Source organism: Tauraco erythrolophus, chromosome 7, assembly GCF_009769465.1.
Source record: "Tauraco erythrolophus isolate bTauEry1 chromosome 7, bTauEry1.pri, whole genome shotgun sequence".
NCBI lineage: Eukaryota > Metazoa > Chordata > Aves > Musophagiformes > Musophagidae > Tauraco > Tauraco erythrolophus.
This window is the reverse complement of record NC_141471.1, coordinates 4,619,657-4,646,056: the sequence shown is the minus strand read 5'-3', so window position 1 is coordinate 4,646,056 and position 26,400 is coordinate 4,619,657. Positions and strand designations below refer to the sequence as shown.

The 26,400-nt window shown below is 42.8% G+C and overlaps 1 protein-coding gene across 1 annotated transcript in view; it reads right to left on the bottom strand.

Moving 5' to 3' along the window:
* Positions 1–26,400, bottom strand: part of CRHR2 (corticotropin releasing hormone receptor 2) — a 116,130-nt gene that overhangs the window by 67,849 nt on the left and 21,881 nt on the right. The window contains exons 3-4 of the mRNA XM_086614597.1: positions 6,652–6,737; positions 183–289 (exon numbers count right to left, since the gene is read on the bottom strand). Coding sequence (XP_086470723.1) covers positions 183–289; positions 6,652–6,737 — 193 coding nt within the window. The remainder of the gene's footprint in view (positions 1–182; positions 290–6,651; positions 6,738–26,400) is intronic.

Sequence of the window (26,400 nt, the reverse complement as noted above, 5' to 3'; positions counted from 1 at the left end):
CCTATGCACAGAAGCTCCTCCAATACACCAGCCAATGAAACCATGTACATGTTTGAGAGTGTAAAAGCCATGGCCATCTTTCAACACCATACATGACCTGGACAGTGTTATTAGAGGGCTTGAGTAACCCAGTAAGTGTCACACACCCAACCAAGTTAGAAGCATGCAAACAGACTACTCACCTCAAGCACAAGAAAAGCATAAAGGCAACTATAAGGGCCCCTACTGATATACAGTGCCCCAGGTAGTTTATGATGAGAGCAATCTTGTAATGGAGCGCATACTTCCTCTGGAGGTAAAGAGATAACATGATTAAATCAGCATGACTCTCTAAGCACTGACATTAAGGAACAGTTAATCAGTTTAGGAAACAGTAATTACTTTTCTCAACTTTCAAATGATATAATAGCCCCAGAGCTGATGCCTACCTACAAGCCAAACATGCTGCCCAGGCACAGAAGTATAGGCTTGGTTTCGTTTCACTTTAGGATCTGTCCACAGTTTCTTACAAGTCTCAGTGAAAAAGTTTTGGGGCTTTTTCCCCCCTTTTTTTTCTCCAATTTCCTCAGGATTTCTTGTTTTTACTATTACACTATTTTAAAACTTGGTCATTTTAGGGTAACAAAGCTACCAAAGATACATCTCCTCACAGTTTCAAAAGTTATAAAACATTATTTAGTTAGGAAACTGCACGGTCTTAATAAGCCAGGTTATGCTACTTCCCTACTCAAATGGCTTGGTTTTCATATAGAAATGAATCTGTTGTCAGTAGGAATAAATAATAAGCCCTTTCCATACAGGCATATTTTTGTCCGAGGTATATTTCTTGTGAGCTACAATCCTTGTCTTTCAAACTGAGGGCAGAACCAATGCAGACTGAAAAAGCTGGAATCTGGTGGTGACCTTTCAGTTCTGAGGGAGCCTGAAGAACCAGAGATGATCTTCTTTTTAGCGGCGACCCAAGGATGTGGTGAAACTTAATGTATTAGTGTCTATTTCCTAGGATGCTGAAGAGATTATTGGTAGGTTCTTGACTCTGTAAAAACATTAAGTACAAAATTGCTCCCACCTAAATCAGTGAAATTAGTGATGTGACCAAAATTTGACCTTGAAGTAACTGGAACATTCTTTATTGGTGGGCTGCTGCTGGCTTCAGAGAAAAGAGAAGCATCTCCTCTCTTTGCCTGATGGATAGGAAGAAGTAGAAAAATACTATTCAGATAAATACTGAAGCTGGTATAAAACTGACAAAGGTTTGCTTCTTAAAGAATAAATCTCCCTGAAAAAAGATATTCATTTATTTATTAGTTTTGGCATTTCTTTCTTTTCAGGTTAAGCAGATCTTTCCCCACTTTGGGATGTTGACCTCCTTCAGAAGAATGACACCTTTGAAAACTAACCACCTAAATTTCCTCCCTTGTGATAAAAATATAAAAGTAAAATCCTACAAATGGCACCAGTTTTCTAATTTTGGTTGAATTTCCTTTGTTTCATTTTTTTCTAACAATTTCCCTTTACATTTTATTCCAGTCAAAGGAATTTGTTAGTGAATGAATGTTTGGCTGAAACTACAACTAGCAGCTGTAGTTAATCTGTTCCATTGTTCAGTGAAGATAGCATCTTCCAGTACTTTGCCAGAGAGCCAGCAAGTGCTCTTGGAATCAATTTCATGATGAAATCTGCCTATATCTACAGCACATGGAGTAATGTGCTGCTTCTGGACAGAACTCAACGATGTAAGGTATTTTTAAGTCTATTATAAAATCCCCTAAAATAAACTTCCCCATACACAGGCCCATTTTCTGAATAGCCTGGAGGAGAAAAAAAAAAACAAACCCACAAGATCTGAATTCCACACTGAGTTTTATTTATCCTCAAGTCACCAGGACACCTGAAGGGGAGGAAAACACGTGTGAACTGATGTACCCACCTGAAATGCAATGTTATACTGTTTGATAGCATCCTGGCAAACTGCCTTGCTTATTTACTTTCCCACTTAATTCACAGAATCATAGAATATCTCGAGTTGGAAGGGACCCATAAGGATCATCAAGTCTAACTCCCTGCTTCTCGCAGGACTACCTAAAAGTAAACCACATGACTAAAAGCATCATCCAGAATTGCTCATGTAGTGCTAGAAATCTTCTAGAAGATTAAAATGTTTCTCCCAGGCCAAGGATCCTGCTTTTTGAATCTGACCCTTCAGCTCCCTCCCTTGGCTCCTAAGCACTATTTCAACTTCACTCAAGTTTTAAGAAGGCATGGTTCAAAAGACAGGAAAATTAATTGGAAAAAAACTTTAATTAAGCTCCTCCTTGATGCACTGATGCTGAGGGAAAACCAGGCATGACTTTTATTCTTCTCTTGCTGACACTAGCAAGGTTTCCTGAAGGCAAATTCAAATATGATAGAAACAAAAACTGCCTCGGTGCCTACAGAAAAACTAAGCTGACAGGGTGGCAAGATCACTTTCCACCAGCCTACACGCAATCTGCATCTCTGATAGAACTGGAGACAACATCTTCAGGGCTGAAAAACATGTGCCCAGAATCAGTCATGTGTTGGCAAAAGCTCAGTTCATGTAAAATACTTGCATAACTCTTTTCTGTCTCACCCTCTTGAAGACTGATACATTTAAAATGGTAACGACCTTCTACTGTTACTCAATATTCCTCTGCTTCCAGGAAGCTGTTTCACTCCACTAAAATGCAGATTTAAATCCCATTCAGGCTTAGGAGGAGGGTCCTTACAGTAGAAAGGAGATGGAGAAGGAGGGGGATCTGGACACTCTGTCAGCCTTGCTCCCTGGACCACAGCAGGTCACATCACTGGAGTCCTCTTCCATGCCTTATGCATGACAATCATGTTACATCAGACTGTGCAAAGTTATCTTCCAGCCAGCTTCTACCAGGTAACCTGAGGAAGCACAGCCTTATGTCTTTATCTGCACCCGCAGAAAAATCTAAGGCACACTGGTCTCCATGCAGGCTCATGAGGGATTCTGTCCACGGGACTTTTTCCCTTTGCTTTAGCTAGGACGTGACTGCTAACCTGTCCAAACCAAATCAGCTAATGATTTGAACTATTAACCACCTAACAGCACTCTTAGCTCTCCAGATGACAAGGATCTTTCTCCCTGTAAAAGAACTTCCTGAGCAGTCCTGCCAGTGTTTACAGCACACGTCTTCCCGCAAAGCTCTGCACTCCCTTCCCAGTTCAGTCACTTTAGATTTCTCCCTGTTGCCAGAATGATCTCATCACCAATCCAGTTTAAAGACACCATATCTCCTCTCCAAAGACTTTCAGAAGCAACTGGGAAGTATCTTTGTCCTCCAAGATGCCTCTGAGTTCACTGCTTTGCTGTTCTGAGCCAGCTGGAAGCCGGGTAGCTGTGGCGAATGTGACCGTGCTCCTGAGCAGGATGCATTAACTTAATCCCAGCGTGCTGCTAACTCAGCTACACAGCTTCAAGCCACTTCAAAACATTAGCAGAGCCAAATTCATATCCAGCTGCCAAACGCCACATAGCCATGACCAAAGTTCCTAATTTATAGCTCTTTTTGGAGGCTAAGATGTAATTTTTGCTGCCTGAGACTCTTATTTGTCTCCTAGAAAGAGCACAGCTTTGTGCCAGATGCAGCCAAGGTCCCTTTGACACAGGAGCTTGTAGGCTGAGCAGAAACTTTCTGTTTGTCGCACGTTACGCCATCAAACAGCCAGTTGGATCAAAATGGTTTCTGTACCTGATTCTTGTGCCTGGAGAGGCGTTAACTGATCGTTCAGAGGATGGGATTCAGTCTGATGTTAGGACACCTACATTTGGGCATCTACCTGACATCTGAACCAATATCTGAAGCAAGGGCTAGAAAGTTAAGCACATACAGGCATCCAGTGCCCTCCAGGTGCACTTGGGAGAGACTGTGCTTCCTAGTCCGTCCTGGTGACTGACCTCCAGCTGCTGCTGCTGAAGGACACAGGTATTCCCAAAAGCCTTTGTCACACCTGCCAGATGCATGGAAACACATCAGGGCATTTTAAATTACACTGCATAACTACATACAGGCAACTAGATCCCAGTCAAAGTGGGAATCCAGGAGCAAAGCAGTCTTAGAGCACAGTTCTATCAGCTACTGCCACATGTCTTGACCACAAGTAAAGCAATGATGTATTGATGCAACCCATCAGTGAATGTTTGCTACAGGAGCTTATGCCCCCTAAGACTGACCCACAACTGAATAAACCTAAAATCTCCATTTCTACACTACCAACCCTCTGCCATAAAGCATGTAGCACTCGACTTCGGGCTGATCTTGAAAACTCCTGTTCCTGTCCCACGTATCAATCATGGCATTTGAAGTCAGACCATGTAATTCTTTAGTACTCTGGCTGAGTGGCCAAGCTTGAAAGTAGAGTTGTTTTCTGCATTAAAAATAAACATGAAACACGGGGTACCTCCTGGCTGATGCATAGCATCTGCTAGGATCAGTCAATAAATAACAGCAGACCCACACGTGTGCTTGCATCTCACCTTTAATCAAAAGGGAGGATTAGGGAAATCCGTGGGGATTTTTCTTTTCTTCTTTTTTTTGAGATCACAAAACAACCCAAATATTCATCTGTAACACTGAGCATTATGAAGAGATTTCAAAACTATTCACAAATATTAATATTTGTAAAGCTTGTCACAAATCTTTAAAGATCTAATAAATGAGTTTTTAAGCTTTTGCAAACAAGGGTGGGGGAACATCTGCACTTTCATCTGCTTAAGAAACAGGCTATTTAAGAAGTTTTAAGCTATCACCATAGCTGCAAAGTTTTTAATAGCAGGAACAGAGCAAAGGAAATAATCCTGTCCTCTAGTCCCAACACTTCTCCAGCCTCTTCAAATAAAACTCCTTTCTATCTGCTTGAGCAGAGATAACCACTGTTAAAGTCATGCAGACAAACACACACAGAGTGTCACTAAAATACAGCAGCACTTTCCTGAGCTGGTACAGTAGACTGCTACTATCAGCTCAGGTTCTCCATACCAGTTAAACCACACCAAAGATTTTGAGTCTTCACCCAGCTCTGTTCCCCATTCCCCATCTCAGCACTGGCTGCGACATACATCCCCTCTTACTCATTTTTAAGAGGGTGGATTCACAGAAGTGCAAATCCAATTCAGTCAGAGATGATCTGCTGTCATGGTCTGCTGTCCCCCTCCACTCCAGCCACCCTTTCACTCCCCTTGCTTGTGCTGGCCACCGGCGCTCCTGCAATAAGATGATTTAGGGAACTGATCCATCTGAAAATGTACCCAGCAAAAAGTTAGTTTTTCACATAAAGTGGGAAAGAAATGTAAGGAGGGGCTGCAGTGGGATGGTCCCAACTTAGGTCAGCTTAAATTGCCATGGGAGCCTCTCCACTGTGCCAGACCACCTTGTATGTGTATCAGCCCCTCTGGATGGCAGTCATGCACTGGTACATTTTTTCTTACTTTCTAGAAGCCTCTAGCAGATGGAGGTGTGTGTGGGGGGGTGGGCTACCACCAAATTACCTAGCCAGTGGGTAAGAGTGGGCATTCCTCAGCAGCTGGTGTGTAGTTATCTGTTTTCTGATTCACTTGTCAAAGCCCACACTCAGCAACGACACGGATCCTACAGGATGGATGCTGAGCCACAGCCAAAGCACATCACGACTGTTCTGGGTATAGCACCAGTTTGGATAGTTCCTGAGTACTAAATCCGGATTAGCTCCGCAAGCAGCCTTCAGCAGGTGAGACTGTCTTCTTCCTCTCCGTTTGCAACCGGCATGGCACAACTCCAGTGGCAGAATGAATGGAATGAACCCCAAAACATAAACAGGCCAGAGCTGCCGGGTTCCACTCTGGTTCTTAGGGGGAAAGTCACTCCTGGCAGAGAGACAGCACAAAGCCTATGTGTGCTTACACATCCCACCATAGCACTCAAAATAGGAGGAAGACAACATGGTATGAAAGGCTTGAAGGTCTAAACTGTGTGAGGATGAATGTTTATGATGCCTCCAAGGAAAGCTGAGACATTTGACAAGAAAAGGACTTTGCATAATTGCTTGCAGCCTTCCTGAAGGAGCTTAACCCTACATGCTAATTTCATTCTGTAAACTCCTATATAATGCAAGACTGGCTCAATCTTTTAAAGACAGCTGGGACCCAAGTCTGCTTTTTATGTGTTTTTCTGCTGCTGCCCCTTCACATATTTGCTGAAGGAAAAATAACACTGAGATCTGGAAAGGCCAGTTGTTGATGAGACCTCAGAACTGATAGGTACAGGGCGGAATCAGCTGGTGGAAGCTTATTTTTCAGTACCAAAGAAGCTTTTGGTCTTTTTGTTTTTATTACTAACATTTACTGTAGCAGCTGTAGGCTCTGAACAAAGCTAGAAAGGATCTGCATAAACATACATCATCAGGGACAGAGCGTAATAAAGCATCCTTTTTTAAAAACCATGTGAGTAGGGGATATGGAGAGAGGATAAGTGATTTGCCTGAATTCACAGGGAGGATTTGTTGCAGAGACAGAAATGGAATCTGTCTCAGAAGTCCCAAATTAATATGCTAACCTTAAGCTTAGCTTTGCATTTATGCATCATGAGAAATGTCATTGAGAAGAATGAAGGGAAAAATACAGACCTTGTCGTCCAGAATAGGCTCGCACTGAGAGTAGTTTATCTTGGAAGCCCATGTCCCATTGCCCAGGCATTCTCTGTAGGCATTTCCTGGTATGGACCAAAACAAAAGAGAGATGAACGCTCTGTGCTGGTCTTTAAACAGCCTAGCAATTTCACAGATTTAAGAAAAGGTTAACAGAACAGATCATTCACAAGGCAAATCAACTTATCCCACCTCTGCGAGGACCAGAACAGCCTGCTGAGGAGGGAAGAGGAGAAATAAAGGACATAAACACATCTAGAGACAACAAATATTTCAAGATACTTATTGATAATGTTTTCTTACAGCACATGGGCTCAGAAGACAGCAAAAGTACGGAAGAATGTTGCAAGAGAAAGCTTAATGCTAGTATAGTCTTTTAAAAAGCAGTTAAATGATGTATTCAAAAATGGGCAGAAAAGTTTAGGTCTTTAATGCTCCATTTAGGAGAATGGTATGTGTTTGGTAAACTTATTGCTCTACTTCCCTCCCATTTATCCCACTGTAAACTAGAAGAAACATTCCTGGAGATACTGATTTTCTAGAGTCTTCCTATGCACCAACGTTATTTGTAAAACTTCTGCAAAGAACCTGAAAAAGGAGCAAGATAACGACATCTCCCAGTCCCAGGGCAGGCAGGATGGGCAGGCAACACAAGAACATCTCTGGAAAGATTTCAGAAATGGGTACACCTTGGTTAGGATGTGTTCACCCATTCTCTGTGAAAATGAAACCACTTCTGATCTTTTTCCAAGGTGCCAGCTCTCCCAGAGCATAAGTGAAAATCACGAATTACTTTACTGAAGCAGAGAGATTTCATGTGCAATTGCAATGTCACCCTGAGGAGCTCTGGGAACTATGTAGTAATATTGGGGGTGAGGAGGGGAGTTCAACTTCTGGCAAGCACTCCTGTTCATCCCAAGGCACTCAGAGAGAAAACTATGGAGTTTTGCTGTACAGACTGCCTTCCTCCACTCATCAAAAGCACATCCAATCCCAAGCAACAGTTTTTTTCCATGCCTATTTTGAACTGTGTCTTAGAAACAAGAGAATTAAAATAAAACAGGAAATTCAGAAAGATCCCCAAAGGACACATACAGACAACTTCCTAATGAACTCTTCATGATGTTCTTGTTGCCTTTTACCCCATTTCTCCTTGGGCTTTTGCCATGGTCATTCAGTGCTAGGTCAGCACCCAGTCATCAGGAAAAGAAGATGTCAAATTAAAGCATCAGATTGAACGTTTCTAAAAGTGCTGTTGACAACAGCCTTTGAAAAAGGTAAAGAGACTTTTGAGAAGGAGTTTTTTCTCACAGAGAAGGAAAGTCCACATGGAAAGCAACAAGTAACAGTTCACCTACATGCTCCAGGTTACATCATTTCCATACAGATCACTGAATTGCATTGCTATTGTCTACTTGCACTTTTTCAGTTTCTTTTTGGCATGAGAAGGCCAAACAAAATAAAATAAAATGGCTGGTAACATTTGGATCAATCACAGAAACTTGTGCTAAGGTTAAGGACCTCAGTTTCCATTTTGTCACTAGTTTAAGACAAATTTACACATTTCCCTCTCTTTCTTACTGAAAAATCAGGTATAGACTGCCATTTTCTGTGCTTTTTTTTTTTTTTTTTTGTGCAGTTTTCCCCTGAAGGGTAAGCAGGTGATTAGGCTTGTTTACACACTGCTCTGTTTATTATTATTCAATACGTCAAGCTAAATGTGTCTTGGAGCTTCTTTTACTCCCTTCATTTGAGACCAGGTCTGAGCAGGATTCAGGTTGTTGGATCCGAGTTACATCCCTGAAAGCCCTTGTCTTTGGCCCCTGCTTTTGGCCAGTGCTGAAGCTCTCTCTGCAGAATGGCTGCTGGTTTTGAGCCTCTGTAACAAACTTCTGACTCTCCAGACACCGAGTGGGGAACTTTGGTGCTTAGTCGGATGTTGAATCTCACTTCCAGGATAGTGCTTATATGAAAACCTTGTTTTATTCATTCTGACTCTTCCTTTCCCTCACCGTATCTTTCCAGCTCAGGTGTGGAGACCACAAAAACAATCCACACTCTGAGACACTAAGAACATAGAACTGGGGCTGCATAAGTACTCGAGAGGGAAAGGTGCATTTGAATCAAGTGGTTATTTATCCATACAGAAGGAAAACCACTCTTCTTTTTCTGATATCTCTCTAGATGAGAAATTGACAGAAAACAAAAATAGCTTGAAGTTGGGTGAAAGAGAGGGGGAGTGTCAAAACCAGGGAAAGAAGACCTGTTTGACTCCGAAGCTCCCTTCAAAGATTTCTCTTAGTTGAAAAAGAAAGCAAATGCAGACAGCGCTCCCCCTATCCACACTAACTTCTTCCTCTGCTCTTCTCATTGCTATTTCCATTTTAGAGGCACAGAAACTGAAGCAAAACATATGTACATGAATTCCTGAAGATGACCTAGCAGGACCATGGCAGAGCTGTGAACCATCAAACCATGTATTCTAACTTATCGGGCCACCATGCTGCTGTCTCCTGTACTACATCTGCCCTGCTCATTGTAATATTCTTTTCAGAAGGATAAATATGTACCTTGTGTTTACTGCCCAAAAGGAGTATTAGAGAACAGGTCATGAGCAGCAAAGCGAGACCAAATGTAATGAATGCCATTCATTTCCACATCTGTTTTGATGTGTAACCCCTCCACGTAGAATATTAGAAGTCATAAAATGTGTCTCCAAGCTCTCCTGGGAATCCTAAACAACACACACATCAAAGCAGTTCTCTGAGAAACAGTGATCTGGATTTATGTGACCTGCCATACTGCGTTCAGCTCTGGAGTCCCCAACACAAGAAGGACATGGAACTGTTGGAGCGGGTCCAGAGGAGGCCATGGAGATGATCCGAGGGCTGGAGCACCTCTGCTATGAAGACAGGCTGAGAGAGTTGGGGTTGTTCAGCCTGAAGAAGAGAAGGCTCCGGGGTGATCTTATAGCAGCTTTCCAGTACTTACAGGGGGCCTACAGGAAAGCTGGAGAGGGACTTTTGACAAGGGCGTGTAGTGATAGGACAAGGGGCAATGGCTTTAAACTGAAAGAGGGGAGATTTCAATTAGATCTAAGGAAGAAATTCTTCACTCAGAGGGTGGTGAGGCAGTGGAACAGGTTGCCCAGAGAAGTTGTGGCTGCCCCACCGCTGGAAGTGTTCAAGGCCAGGTGGGATGAGGCTTTGAGCAACCTGGTGTAGTGGAGGGTGTCCCTGCTGATGGCAGGGGGCTTGAAATTGGATGATCTTTGAGGTCCCTTCCAACCCAAACCGTTGTATGATACCAAATCTCTTACATAGTGAGTATCTGGACAAGAGAAGGACAAAATCAAACTCTCAATTTCTCTAGTCCAGAATCTCGTCCAGTATTAGACACTTCTCGGAAACAAATACAGCAAGTAGATAGGACTTCTGGGCATGTCGTAAGCAATTTATACCCCAAAGCAAAGGTCTTCCTTCTTTCTTCCAAATGCCTCACAGCATTATTTCTGATAGCCACACGGAAACAAGTTTCTGATCATACTGAATGTATTTTCATACATTTATTTCACTAACATAATACAGATCTTTACCCAGTGCTTTAAAGGAGAAATATCTGATTAAGTGAGTGAGGTAATATTGGAGAGTAAGAGCCTCACTGCAGGCATCTGGAAGCTGCAGCTCCTGTTCATGCATAGATAAATCTCGTGGCATATAATGAGTGAGTCTCACATTTCTTGCGGACATCTGGCTGGTCGCACCAGCACTGGACAGTGCGTTCACAGACATCCAGTCACATCTGGCGTGTGCTGAACTCCCTGCGTGTGCTTCTATATCTCTGCACAGAAGACCCTGGGTAAAACAACGGCAACTTTAAATCATCATCTGAGTCTTTTTCACAGCAGCAAACAGCTGCTTCGCAGCATCCCCACTTACTGTCAAAAGCGGCACGGAGAAGATGAAGAAAGAACAGACTGTGGACTCAATGGCAGGCTGAGTCAGTGCGACACGCAGAGTCGTAGCAGCGATCAAAGCAGCAAAGATGCCAAAAAGATGACAGATATATTGGTGCTGTGAACGACAGCAGTGGAAGATACATGTCCCCCAGCTTCAGAGTATGTAAAGGAAGAGAAGGGGGAAACCAACAGCCGGTGATCTTACCAAGAGACTTCTATGATCTCTGGTGATTGAACATGCTGAAGAATATTTCTTCTCACCTGGTTTTCCAGTGAGAAACTGGGATTAATGTGTTTTGTGCTACAAGCATTCTTGCCCTTTTCTTTAACGGACTGCGTACAGAAAGAGACTGGATTAAGTTCAGTTTTTCTTAATGATTGTCACGAAAAATAAGGAGAAAATGGAAGAGTCATGATGGAGAACTCCATTGTAGAAACAAACAATGAACACCCACAAATAAAAGAATAGTTACACGATCTTTCTAGGGCAACGATAGCTAATGAGAGCTATTAAAGTTATTTCTTTTTTTCCTAGTTAAAAAAAAATTGTGCCAAGTTTAATTTCCATAGACAGATGGCATACTGAAGAACTCAGTATACTTTCTTTTCTCATAATTTCTCTTTCCTTACTGATTTTATTCTAAAGAACAGTGTCCTGGTTTCCACCGGGACAGAGTTAGTTCTTCTTTTTAGCAGCTAGAAGAGCTCTGTGTCTTGGTTTTAGTCTGGGATTTGTTACAAGAAGGATGTTGATAATGCACTGATGTATATAGCTGGTGCTGAGACCTCACGGACTTTTCAGCTTCCCATGTTTTGCCAGTGTGCAGGAGCACAACAGGCTGGGGGGAGTGTAGCCAGGACAAAGGGCCCACAACTCCCCTTATGATTTGCACTTAGATTTAGGATTGAGGGCAAAATTGCCCAATGAAGTATTCCGTATCACGCTATGTCATGCCCAGGGTAAAGACGAGGGTTAACCAGAAAGAAGGGGTTTTTGCCCTTCCGGGGGCTCTCACTCTCAGACTCTGAGAGTGCTCTCTCTATCTCGCTCTCTTTCCAGGCCTCTCGCTTGTCCAGGATTGTGGTGTCGGGACTTATCTGTTTCGGGATCATTAGCCAGGATGGGACAGGCCTTGGTCATCAGATGGTGAGTAGTTACACTGTCCATCACTTGTCTGTATATATTATTATTATTATTATACATATATTATGATAATTATACTTATTATACTTATTATACTTATTATACTTATTATACTTATACTTATACTTATACTTATTATTATTATTATTATTATTATTATTATTAAAAATTATCTCAACCCACGGGTCTCCTTCCCTTTTCCCCTTTAATTCTCTTTCCCATCCCCTGGGGGTGCAGGAGGGTGAGTGAGCAGCTGTGCGGCGTTTAGCTGCTGGCTGGGCTAAACCACGACAAACAGATACACGAAATAAATTAAGAGGTTTTTGGTGGTTATAACTTGTCGTTAGCTGTGCTCTGTGTGCACTTGCACTCATATAATATAACTGGACAAGCAGATTTAATCTTCATGCAAGCAAATAATGAGCAGTAGATGACTCACGATGACACGGCGACACAGCCATTATACACATAGCTTTTGACACATCATCCAATATTCATTTCTATGCTCCAGTCTACAGCCTCTTCTTTGACTTTGAAAATGTTGATTTCCTTGCTTTGGAGATTATTAGCAACGCTTGTGGCACTTGATTGCTTCTCCTTCACTATCAGTCCAGGGGACAGGCAAGGAGGTGAAAGGGAACTCCCTGAACAGAAAGAAATACCCAGTAGGGCTCAGACTGTCACCCGGGTTGCTAACTTCCAGAAAATCTATTTCATTCCCTCCAGACCAGCCACTATAATATATTTGATTTAATATTTCCTCTAAGAATGGATTCAGCCATGCCGATCACAGTGATATTCTACCAATAAACCCAATGACAGTGTAGTGGGTTAACCCTGGATGGACACCAGGTGCCCACCGAAGCTACTATCAGAGTAGGGTAATGAGAAATAAAAACAAATCTTAAAAATACCTTCCCCCTCCACCCCTCCGTCTTCCTGGGCTCAACTTTGCTCCCTATTTCTCTACTTCCTCCCCCGCAGCAGTAATGGAGGACAGGTAATGGGGGTTGCGGTCAGTTCATCACACGTTATTTCTGTCACTCCCTCCTCCTCAGGGGAAGGACTCCTCACACTCTTTCCCTGTGTCACGTTTTGAGGTCAAAACGACCAGTCTATCAGCTCCCAAGTCAGGTGAGACCCTTGGGTCCGACTCCCCCTGCCCTCTCTTGGCAGCTCAGCAGGTCGGAGGGTGATTCGTCTGACTTATCGTGGGATCCCTCACTAATAGACAAACAGGAGGTAATTTGGCCAGTATACCAGCTCCCAAGTTAGACGAGACCCTTGGGCCCGACTCCCCCTGCCCTCTCTTGGCAGCTCAGTGAGTCGGAGGGTGATTCGCCCACTTATTAGGGATCGTCACTAGTAATACTATGGGCCAACTCCTTATAATAATTCAAAAGTTTCCGGAAACATGCATATATATTTTATTTGTGACAGAATACAGGTTCGAGGATAGCCGGTGATAGTGACTGACTACAAAAACAACTTTAATTGAAATACTGCAGTGATAATATAAAACAATTACTGATCAGTGATAGTATTAAATAGCTAGCAAGATGTTAGTAAGTAATTAAGTAAATGCGCATAACCCAGAGTTCTTACCCAATAGGCGTCCCTATGGGGGGGAGAAGAGAGGTTCAGTCCGTCGACTGATCCCAGACGTTCCGGTGGGGGGGCTTCTCCCTAACATCCCCTTTGTTTGCTGCCATTTTATACCTTTTCCGTATCTTTTAGGTGGAGCTCGAGTGACTCTAGTCATACATAACTTTTATTAGGATTGGTGTAAATTCCTCTCGTGAGGGGTGTTCACTAATTGGGATTGGTGTAAATTGCTCGTTTGAGGGGTGGTCGCAGCTCAGAGGCGAGTGGGGGTGTGATTTAGTAGCTGAAGGACACAACTTCGCCATCACTGCTGAGACAGCGGTTGTGGTTCACTTCCTCGATGGTATTTTTATGGTTATCTTTACCAGATAACCATATCTTTACCTGATAACAGGGATGAGCCGTGATACCTCCGTATCACTCTGCTCCCCATTTCAAGGATATTGCATGGGCCTTGTCCGTTGTTTCTTGTCCCCGATAACAGGGCTGAGCCATGATACCTTCATATCACTCTCCTCCCCATCTCAAGGATATTGAGGCCTTGTTCATTCCTGGAAGCAGCAGCTGTGTTTCATGTCAGAGCTGCCCTAATATTAGCTGAATTCTAGGGAACAATGTTCTCCCATTCCCCATCGATTTTAGTCATTTTCCCACACCCTGCTACACCTTGGGGTCCTTCCCACAGGAGACAGTCCTCCACGAACTTCTCCAATGTGAGTCCTTCCCAAAGGCTACAAGTTCTTCATCAGCTGCCCCAGTGTGGGTCCCTTCCACAGGGTTCAGTCCTTCAGGAACGGACTGCTCCAGCGTGGGTCCCCCATGGGGTCACAAGTCCTGCCAGGAGCCTACTCCTGTGTGAGCCTCCTATGGAGTCCCAGCCTCCTGTGGGCACATCCACCTGCTCCGGTGTGGGGTCCTCCATGGGCTGCAGGTGGATCTCTGCTCCATCATGGACCTCCACTGGATGCAGGAGGACAGCCTGCCTCATCATGGTCTTCACCATGGGCTGCAAGAGAATCTCTGCTCTGACACCTGGAGCACCTCCTCCTCCACCTTCTTCACTGACCTTGGTGTCTGCAGAGTTGTTGCTTTCACATATTCTCACTCCTCTCTCTGGATGCAGTTGTGCAGGTTTTTTCCCCCCTTCTTAACTATGTTACCACAGAGGCACTACCACTGTTGCAGATGGGCTTGGCCTTGACCAGCAGCAGGCCTGTCTTGGAGATGGCCGGCATTGGCTCTATTGGAGATGGGAGAAGCTTCTAGCAGCTTCTCACAGAACCCACCCCTGTAGCCCCCGTTACGAAAACCTTGCCATGCAAACCCAATACAGACAGCAATGGCAGTATTTCCAGACCCAAATGCAGGAATTAGAGCCCCTCAGACAGCATACTGCAATGCCTTCCACTACTGCTCCTGCTCCGTAGTGGTGGCTGCTGCTTTGACATCCCAGTGCCAGGCCTTGATTCTGCACACCAGCCACCATTTCAGCTCCATATACAACAATCATACGCATACACAAAGACAGTAGAAATACCAACGTTTGCAGTTCTTATAGGCTCTAAGGTGATGTAAAAGGGTTATAGAATCATAGAATCACAGAACGGTTTGGGTTGGAAGGGATCTCAAAGATCATCTAGTTTCAACTCCCCTGCCAGGGGCAGGGACACCCTCCACTACACCAGGTTGCCCAAAGCCTCATCCAACCTGGCCTTGAACACTCCCAGGGATGGGGCATCTACAACTTCTCTGGGCAACCTGTTCCAGTGCCTCACCACCCTCTGAGTAAAGAATTTCTTCCTTATATCCAATCTAAATCTGCCCTCTTTCAGTTTAAATCCATTGCCCCTTGTCCTATCACTACATGCCCTTGTAAAAAGTCCCTCTCCAGCTTTCCTGTAGGCCCCCTTTAAGTACTGGAAGCCTGCAATAAGATCACCCTGGATCTTAACCACATCCTTCCAGTCATTAGTGAGTGAAAGACAACTCCAGACCCTGCATGCAAGCACTACTGTAATGGATCTTGTCCTTGACAACTGGAACTAAGCTGGTTTTGAAAAAGTTATCTTGTTGTGCCTCTGGTAGATGACTTTCTGAAAAGTTTTACATTTCCAGTCATCATTAAAACGGAAATCTGCCTTTTCTGACTATGCTTTTCATCCTGGATCCCATGCACACAAAGTGGCCCTATAATCACAAGACAAGTTCATCTGTTACTGGAATGAAGGCAGTAAATAGGCAAATAAATAAAATACAGTCTGTTAAGTTCTGAGCTGTGCACAGCTAAAGGTATCTGACTGCTTTGACAGCTTTGCTGATCCATGTTAGCTGTCAGCCAAGCTGAAACGAAGGGTCCATCAACCAGAAAACCAGAACCCCCACTGAACAAACTCCCTAGAAAGTGCTACGTTTAGAAAAGTGGAGTTAGCAGTGACTATGGCAATCTCAGAGAAACACGGACACAGCAGACAACTGAAAGAGCACAGTGGGTCATGTTGTCCAACTCCCTACCAACTAGATTTGTTCAGCCTAAGCCCCAAGAATTTCTAGTAATTGCTTTGTAAAACTATTTCAGACAGTCTCTTAAATCTCTCCACTGGGAATTTTGTGGCTGATATCCTAAATAACTTTTTTCCTCCCTCCTTTTTAAGACAACTGTTAAACTCTTTTTGCCTCTGTACTGCCCTCTGATCAAGTTTAGTAAGTTGCTTTCCATTTCAGGGCAGGTTAGACCTGCCTATTTACCACAGGCAGAGTTCAACCTTGTCATTTTAGAATATCAACTTGCAACTAGCCTTGTTCAAGGTATCTTACCAGTCCTTTCCTACACTGGCTTCAGGAGACACCAAAGCAGGCAGTATAGCAACCAGTCAATGGTGCCCCCATCATGGAGGTATTTATACTAAGTTTGCCAATGGAAAACAAGCACAAATAAGTGAAGGTTTTCCTTAGGTATGCAACATTAAAATAGATTCTGTGAAATGCTGGCCCTTAAAACCAGAAGAGACGGTGGAGAAATCCTGCCTTGTCTCGGTGCCAGGCCTAAAGCTGGATGACATTTTCTGAGCTGAATAAATGCTTTTTGAAATACACCATTTTGGGGCAACAAAAATCACTTAAGTCTCATAAATTGGATTCAGGTTTTATCCCCCAAAAAGCAAAAATTTGGAAAACTTCAAAGAACACAGGAGTAAAACAAAACAAAACATTCGAGCATCAAATATAGTAGCCCGTAAGTTACTCACAATATGGAGTACTTCTACTCTGGTCCTTCCACTGTTGGACTTCAAGAGGAACTTGAACCCAGTTCAATGGAATCCTTCCTTTCAGAGTGTCCTAATCACTGGGATATTGCAAGATTCTCCCAGTGTCTCCTCCAAATAATTTTTATTCATTTAATGTTCAAAATGAGACATTTTGCTTGGTATTAAGCAAAATTTTTTCTCGTGGATACTTATCCGCCATGATCCCCAGTAAAGCCAACAGGAACTGTGTGATATAAATTCCTTAGATTGGCTACTCAGATTTCATAGGATTCAGATCAAATAAGACAGAAAAAGCCTGTGTTGCATAAAGGATATGTCACTTCATGTGTACACTATTCTTAGCCCTTTTTCAAAGTCTCAGAAAAACAGCAAGCATCTAAAAATAGGGAGTGAATCATGGGGCTATAAATTATTTATTCATGTGCCATCCTTCCTCTTTGGTGGATTTCTTCTGATTGTTGCAGTGACAAGCTAGAGCCAGGTAGGATTCACAAAGCACCAGTACACTGCTTGCTATTTCTAGCAATCCTAAGTGACAGTGGTATAATCGTAACAACAGTCAGATGTCCATGAGACTGAAAAGAAAAACATCTCTCCACATACTTTATTCGTGAATGAGGCACATTCAGACAAAAATAAGGAGAGAAAAGAAATCCAGCCAATGCTTATTGTGTTGTACATCAGCCAACATCATCCTGAACGCCAAGCTTTGTGCAAAGAGAGGTTTTCTTAGATGTCAAGGTTGGGTTTTTTTTTGACATTCATGTAGAATTATAATGCACTTATAGGAGAGTTGTGGAAGGCAGATAAATAATACTTTAGGCAAGAAGTGTTCCCTTAGAAAAATATTTCTGGCCTCAGCTCTGTTTAGCTCACCAATCTGATGTTTCTTCAGGCTTTCAAGTGCATAAGAAACTTTGCTCGGCTTTCTATTGTTTTCCTTTGCCAAGAAGTCCTAAAATGCTTTATGAGAAGCTCAAGCAGTCTAATTATGCTCACTTTCTGTATCGATTTCCTATCTGCTAAAAAGCTCAAGTGATTCACCTAGGTCATATAACATGTCAAAAGCAAAGGCAGGAACAGAACATTTTAGAAGTTTAGAAGTTCTCTAGAGTTCTTCAGTTTAGAAAAACATTTCTCTGGATTTCTAGCCCGAAGCCTACTCCATTAGGCATACTGATAAAGATTACAGTCTTGCCCACACCTTTGTGTCCACACTCACACAGATTCCCTCACTCACGTATACACCACTTTTGAACACAACTTTCCTTAGCAGGTTTAATGCTTTCTGGACTACAGAAGTATAAAAAGACAGACGAGGTATACAGTTCTGGTTGTCTGTACCTCTTTCTCCATCTCCTATTTTTCACCTAAGTGCTGAGGTCCAAGAATCAACCTTTTTTAAATCTCCAGGCAATCCTTGGCTGCCTTTTAGATAGGTTGGGTAGGAACCTACTTGGTGTGTTGCCTTGGTCACTGCAAACCCTACTGAGGCCTGGATCCCATGTGCATCTCCTTCCTGGGCCAGCCAGCTGAGCCCTTGCTTCTCATTTCTGAGATGCCCCTTACTGCTGGGCTGTAGTTGGATCTTGGGCTATGCTTTCACCTTCTTAACAACAGCTGATTCCAGAACCCACAGCCTGGTCTCTGTGTCCCTACCTCTTTTCTCCACACTCCCATTACTGACCTAAGTAGGTCCCAATTTGTAGTTTCTGATTCTGATGTACCTCTACTGTGTCTAGCAGGTCACTCTTGTCCTAGGCTGGGGCTGCCTGGCAGCAAGCATTGCCATTTTAGCACCTTAAGAAAGATCCCCTAGACTGAATTGTGCATAGCTGTCAGAAAAGTGGCTCTTTTTAACTTTGTTCAATGAAATATCTGTTAATATAAAACTGTACACAAAAGAAACTACATAATCTTTTTGACTTTCCAATCCCTTGCAAGTCAACATCACACAGTTCTCAGGAAATAAGAACACGATTCCTCACAATATTTTTCACTCTTTTCATTCCTCCAGGGTTAACAAAAACTGTTCCGTAAAATACATCTCTTTGACACTACATATTCTGTTTCTTTACAGATTCATTTTGAACTGTTTCAGCATTAAGGTGTGGACAGCAGCAGGGAATCCCCAAATGGTTGCCCTTTCCCAAAAAACAATCACTCCTCAGGAGGATGTTGTAGATGCCTCATCCCTGGAGGTGTTTAAGGCCAGGTTGGATGAGGCTTTGGGCAACCTGGTGTAGTGGAGGGTGTCTCTGCCCATGGCAGGGGGTTGGAACTAGATGATCTTTGAGGTCCCTTCCAACCCAAACCATTCTATGATTCTATGATTCTATGAATTATCCTGGAAGACTCTTTCTTTGTCACGTGTCCTTATGGCTCCTGTTGTAACCCTTCTATTAATCATCCAACAAAACAGAATTATTATTCATGTCTGCAATTATTATCCCTATAAACTATTGGATTCCTTAAGAAATTATCTCACGGCTTGCGATTAAGAAAACTCTTGCTGTTACAGAAACAACTGAGGGAACATGGAGAAGACAGGGAGACAGAGACAAGTGAGCAGGCTCACTATGGCATTTGATAAATGCTCAGTTAACCCTGCTTGCACAAACATGCAAGTGCAGAGCTTTTTCCCTCATTCTGATTGACATGACGGAGTTTGAGCCGCACGTGTCAAAAGCACAAAGGAAGGGCAAAAAGGAAAACATTCCTTCCTTTTCAGTGTCTGTCAAAAAGTGCTGCAGTACCTGAAAATAAAAAGTGTACCCTGTGATATCCTGCAAACTTTGTGGTTTTGAAACAAATGGAGGTTACTTGCTTCTGTATTGTATTACTGTGCTAAACCTGCCATGGAGATGCAGAGTGAGTCTGGAGCCTCCCAAGGCTGCTTGCACTGGAGCCAGCACCTACACAAACATGAATACACATAGAACCCAGTGGTCTTCAACTCAGACTTGCACATATCTTTAAGTAGAAAAGACAAAAAGGGGAGATTATGAAGCAATCTGTATTGAACTACTCCTCAGGCTATCACCTTTTCCCTTCACCTGGTTGTCAGCACATGGAGGGGAAAAAAAAGAAAAAAAAAAGAAGGCAAAAATATACCAAACTTCTTTATTCTAGCTGAACAGAAAACAGAATTTATTTGACTCCCAAAAAACTTGTTGTGAAACCAAAATCTGAAATTCATGCTGGGCTCAACATTTCCACACACAGGGACATACTCTCCACTACTCCAGGTTGCTCAAAGCCTCATCCAACCTGGCCTTGAACACTTCCAGGGATGGGGCAGCCACAACTTCTCTGGGCAACCTGTTCCAGTGCCTCACCACCTTCACTGTAAAAAATTTCTTCCTTATATCTAATCTAAATCTACTCTCCTTCAGTTTAAAGCCAGAAACATCCACCTATGTAGGTACCTAAAAACACGAGTGAGGTGTCATTTACGAAAAGGTTCTCACTGCTGGTTAGTCCAACAGGTCACTAATTCTCCCATTGTTCTGAGGTGGTTGTGAGCTTCTGTGAAGCACTAAGACTGGAGGAGGAAAGTCACTACCCAGGGCTGAAGCACAGTTTCTTTCTCAGCCTGACAGACTAGGAGAGCACAGAGCTATGAAGCCCTCTGCCTAACCCCCTTCTGGAAGTCTGTCAGGGCCCCGGCTGATAATGATGTTTGATCTTTATAGTAATTGCCTCTTAGTTGAAATTCAGAATTCAATTAGTCACTTGCCATAATTACTGAACACACAGAGAGATGGCAATGACAATGAGAGGTGTAACTGTACTTTATTACCTGTAGTAACACGCAGTGGGATTGAGAAGCACTATGATCCGATTAACGTAATAGTGGGAGAGAGTGAAAGGAGCCCGAGGCTGGAGTTCTCCTAGGACAGCTGACTTGAGAAGACAATTTGTACAGCCTGTTGATGTACATGAGTCCCGGTGTGCAGCCTCCCTCTAGTTTAATTTGGGCTGAGGTAAGTGGGGATGTGGGGAGCAATGTTCTCACAGAGCCTTCACTGCCTGGAATTTATTCAGGAATTTGGTGACCTTATGAAATCTGAGTTGCAAACATGCAAGCAAAGCACAGCAGCTATGTGAATGGTTCATGATGGAGCACAGAGTCAATGTTCACCAGGAATCCTGACCTGGTCCCAGCTAAGGGCTCTGCAAAAATAATGAGAAAGGTGGTTGAGAAAAGAAGAAGGTGGTGGCTAGGGATGGGACTGGATTCCAAAATGTGCCCATTCATGTGATATTTGCCCGGTAAGATTCAACACCTTTTGACATGGAATTCAGATGAAACCTCTAGACAGATAGCAGAAGCTGTGAGAGAAAAGCAGCACACAGGAGAGAGAAGGGTCCTCAGAAAATGAAAGCAACTGAGGTACGCAAGGAAAGAGATCACACATGGCACAGAGAATGAGTCTTGCTAAAAGGTCAAGAGGATCTACAAAACCTGATTGTCACAGAGTCAGCATCGGTGTTTGTCTCTACCGCAGTAACGTCCATCAGGAACCAGAACGGTTGTTTGGATTTACTGGCATTTTTTTCATGTCAAACTCTTGTCCAGATCATGGATCCAGCATTTTACAAGAATCGTTGCTTTTTAGAAAATTATAGTCTACAAGATGATTCAGACAGATTCTGTCACGCTTGCATGCCTTTGGATGTCTTAACAAAAACACAACATGTGCTTCTGTCAGCTTTATGCTGTGTTTAATCGCCAGAAAGCACCGTATCTTCCTTAAGCCTAAATATCCAGCAGGGGATTTGAGGAAAAAAAAAACCTTCCACCAGACACAAAAAAAAAAGAGACAGATGACCACTTGCCAAAGTCACGCCAGCCAGCTCTGATAACTAAACCTGATATAAGAGCCTAAAAATTCCAGATGCTTCTTGGCAGATATGAGTCCATTTTGCTGAGCCACAATTCTCCTTCTAAAAATGTAACTTCAAAAAGGGGATAAGAATAGGGAAGTTCTCCCAGGTTCTGCGAAGTCAACTTGATTCTTCTTAATACAAAATGCCCCATAATCATACTATTTTACAGGATGAGCAAAATATTCAGCGACACCGAGAGCCTGAATTTTGATTGTGAAGATGACTGCTGATGTGACAGGTTATAAATAGCTGCTTTAAGCCACCACAGACTAGGTTTGTTTGAGATGAGAAACTAAAGTCCCTGCAGATACAGGGAAATACAACAGCAATTCCAAGTCTCAAAGTCCTATTACAACTAATAATAACGCCACACTTTGTGTTGACTGTCCCTCACTATAAATACCCTCCCCTTCTACCTCTGGGGAGCAGAATAAGGTTTAAAAACAACTGTATGAAAACACTTTCCAGGAGAAGAGCAACATTCAGCTCAGATCTTCTTTCTTACACAGCCACAAAGAAGAACAGGAAACATTCGTTAAAGAAATTACCTTAAAAAGTACTGGGCTTGAGCTCCAGTTTTGCCTCCTTGTCCATCAGTTTTTCTCTTCTTGTCCTTGAAACTAGTGCCGAAAGGTTTATTGAATAAATAACATAAACCAAGCACAGTACTGCTAGGGGAACACTGTGTCCAAAGATGTTTTATCTGGCAAGAAGGGTGGCAGGCATTAGCTGACTTTAAAGATATGCTATGTGCTACACTGGTAATGCACCTACTTATTAGAGCATGAATTTGAAAGTCCACCAACTGCGAAACCACCCAGGGCTCCCCTTCCTACGCTTTACGTTACTGCTTCCATTGCTGAAAGCACTGCTGCATTTGTACACTTTCCCAAAATGCAGCATGAAACATGAATTGTGCCAATTCTTTCCTCTAGGACAGCATGTGGCAAAACTTTGAGATCAGAAGCCTGAGAAAAATAATATTTCATCTAATATATGCTCGTACTGGACACACACCAGGAAATTTGGTTTGCAAGTGATAGCAAAAAGGAAGTGAAAAAGTATAAGATTAGTTTTGAGAGGGAATTGTGAAGGACCATATTGTTCTGTAAGAGTTGTTTTCACGTTTTTGTCCCTGGAAGTGTTCAAGGCCAGGTTGGATGAGGCTTTGAGCAACCTGGTGTAGCGGAGGGTGTCCCTGCCCATGGCAGTGGGGTTGGAACTAGATGATCTTTGAGGTCCCTTCCAACCCAAACCATTCTATGATTCTATGCACACACCACCTTATGAATCAGAAAAGGGAGATCAAAGATACGCATTTGGCACTCTGAGTGCAAGCTAGGACTGTCCGCAGTGCTCCTTGGTCTCTGTTTCGGTCCAGCTTCCCAAGACATCTCCCAGCTTGCCCACAAATGATTACAAGAAACCCCCCTGTGCACAAGATGTTGAGGAAGACTATGAATAATCTGCAAAAGCTCAGGCAGGTGGAAAAGAGGAAAAGAGGCTGTTCCCCTGCCATAACCTTATTAATACAATGCATCACTCATTTGGAAAACCTGCTGTTATGTGGGAAGGTGCCTTCTTATCACCTGATAATTATTGTTTCTTTGGGGGTTTGAAATGGCATGGGAGGGAGAAAGGGGATTTTAAAATCTCTTCTAATTTTATAGCATATAATGGGTGCTGTCAGCACATACTGTGACAGTCTAAGAAAAGCATTTTGCCAGCTTCATTTCTTGGCTAAGCTCTCTGACGAGTCCTAAGAGCCTGAGCTCATTCCAACTAGGAATGGTTAGTAGGCCATCTCTGAACCATCCCACATGGTTTCGTGTTCACCGCAGCCTGGCAAATGTGGTGTAGTAGCTTCAACATCATCTCACGTATCTTTTCAAGATCTAGATACATGCAATCTCATTGCTGCCTGTAACACTCTTCATAAAGCCTTACCATGAAAAGGATCAGGATTTCAAATCAGGCCAAGAGCCATCCTCATAATGGTGTAGTGCATTCAAGCACTTTCCATAGAGAAGGACTATAGCTACTCTGTAGAGAAGACATCCTTGTATTTCTCTTCCAGCACCAGAGTCAAGGCAATACAGAAGCATCTGGGCAGCCTTTTAGTGTCAAAAGGCAACAGAGACTCCATGGGAATAGAAGTTTTGGGAACTGTTGCAGTAAACAGTGACGTGGATTTGCAAGAACAGAAATTGTGCTCCCAAACCTGTGGTAGAAGAGAAGATGCTCTCTAGACAGGAGCTGGGGTCCTTGATCACCATTGGAATTAGCTCCATCAGCCAGCAGAAGAGAACTATATAAGAAGTACCACTATGCAAACTTCTCAGAGTCAGTTACGTGCCACCTGCAGGTACTGAGGTGTCTGAAAAGTGAAGGCTGCGGATCCTCTGTGCCCAAACTTGGTGCTACCAAAGTTGGAAAACACTATTCCCTTTGATGAGTTTGCTACACAGTTCCATGACAACAAGGAAGTTGACAGAGAGACTAAGTCATTTCATGCTTGCACAAAACATCACACACCTTGCAAATCCTGCGCACCAAGTTCTCAGCAGATACGTGCACCACTTTCTATACAGGATGTTCATCTCACGCTGGTGATATAACTCTCCTCCCAGCATAAAAAAAGGACAGAACAGCCCCCAGAATATTCTAGATATTTCTCAGGGCATTAAAAATGACACTTCTCATTGTTCCAACTTAGCTCAGGTTTTTCCTCAACATTCATTCATTTCCAGGCAAGTTCCTCTCACTCTATACCAATCTGGAATGACATTATTTAATTTGCTTTAAAGTCGTACTGCTGATATCTTTAATTCTTCACTCTTAGGTCATCTTTGTAGACTTTTATTTCTGGTTATAATTATCATCCTTTAATTTCTCCCATCCTGCAAGAGACTGGAGGGTGTATACTATAAACGAATACTATAGCCCAGGCTTGTCTGTGCTGGTTTCCAAGCCACCAGACCCTTGTCCCAGAAAGCTAAAACTCCCCTTTCACTTCTGCAATGGCTGAGAAGGAGGTTGTTCTAACCAAGAAAGCAAAGGTGACTCTGTTAACAATAAAGAAAACCTTTCCCTATACTCCACTTTTTTTCTTTTTTTTGAAGCTGACTATGAAGGTCTTCTCTTCAGTTCTAGAACTGAGGCTTTCAGAACCCAAATTTGTTGGTTTCATCAGCCATGGGTTTATGTACCATCTTCCTGGAGAAAACACCAGGGATTCTGAAGACACACCATCAATTGGATCCAGACTGAAAACAACCAATAAAAATGGGGCATGTGTGGGCTTTGCTTTTGTGGTTTTTTGTTTGTTGTTGTTTTTTTAATCCAGATCAGCCTGCAGAGCCTAGTATGGTTTCCAAAGGACAAAACAAGCATCAGTGAGGCACTGGGGAAACAAAAGATGGAAAGAAAGAGGTGAGAGGAAAGCAAGGCAGTCTTCTTACCCCAGCACCATCCCTAAAGCAACAATGCATCCAGCAAGGACATCGGTCAAGAACTCAGGGTAGAAGAAAATGCTCTAGGTGTTTCAAAGAGGATACAAGAACTGGTGCTGCTTCAGCACACGTCACATTTACAGTTCAACACAGGTAACTGCACAAAGGACCATGAGGTAGGGTGCTGTAGAAAGCTCCTGTCATTCAGGAGCTGAATTTGCTTGCTCTTTAAATAGTTGCAGGTTTTCTGTCATGATTACATGGAAGATGGGCACCAAGACTGTTTGTTCACAGTGAGAATGCAAGAAGAGGATATTTTAGAGAACACAATGAGAAACAGAAGAAAAAAAAAAGGTGTCTTTAAAGAGATTTACTATTTCCTTTCAACAAAGAGAGCAATAGGATCAGGTAAAATATGTTTGAAAGTGCTCATTCACCTACATGAAGTGTTTAATGCTCATCATTCACTTCCATTTAGATGAGACTCTCCTATTTAGATACTCACCACGTTCTTTGGTAATAGATTTTCTCCTATGAAAAGAAAAACATTACTGAGAACTCATACATTACATTTCTCACACCGAGGCAAACTTATCCACAGTGCCATTTCCATTTTAAATCCCTGAGAGCAAATTGAGTGTGCACTATATAACGGTTGGGTATTCAAGAGAGGACTGCTTAATTCATGTTCTGCTTGGTACCAAACCATAAAGTCCTAAATCCCACGTTTGCCATGAACAACCGTGAGTGAATGGGCAGACAAACTGTATTGGACTTCAAGGAACCCAAAGAGCATGAAAAGGTGTTATAAATTTATAACATTTTTCAAAGCAACACAGCTTTGACTTCATCTGCCAAATAACAATGAGCTACTGGCTTATATATCAAATCTGGAAAAGGTGATATTAGGCTTGTTTTCTTTGATAGATGAATTGAAACTTAGCTTCAAATGTAGCTTTGTGAAGTATTGGAACACGCTGCCCAGGGAGGTGGTGGAGTCCCCATCCCTGGAGGTGTTTAAAAACCGTGTGGATTTGGTGTTGAGCAACATGGTTTAGGGACCCTGACAGTGCAGGGTGAATGGTTGGACTCGATGATCTTGAAGGTCTCTTCCAACCAGACAATTCTATGATTCTATACTTTTTTTTTTAAGTTAGGGTGAAGCTTTGATTGCCTTTGCAGAACAGTGAATTACATTTTACAGCAATACAACCTCTATGTGCACGTTATGACTGGGGTACAGAAAAGCTACATAACACTGTTGAAAAGTATGTTAGCTTGATAGTTTGAATATACTTTTAATTTTACGTGCACAGCAAAAAATCTGTAGTGCAACATAAAACCTCTGCACAAATGAGCATCCGAATCCTGAAGCCTCTTCTGTAAGAAAAATAAGCACGTACAGTTTCC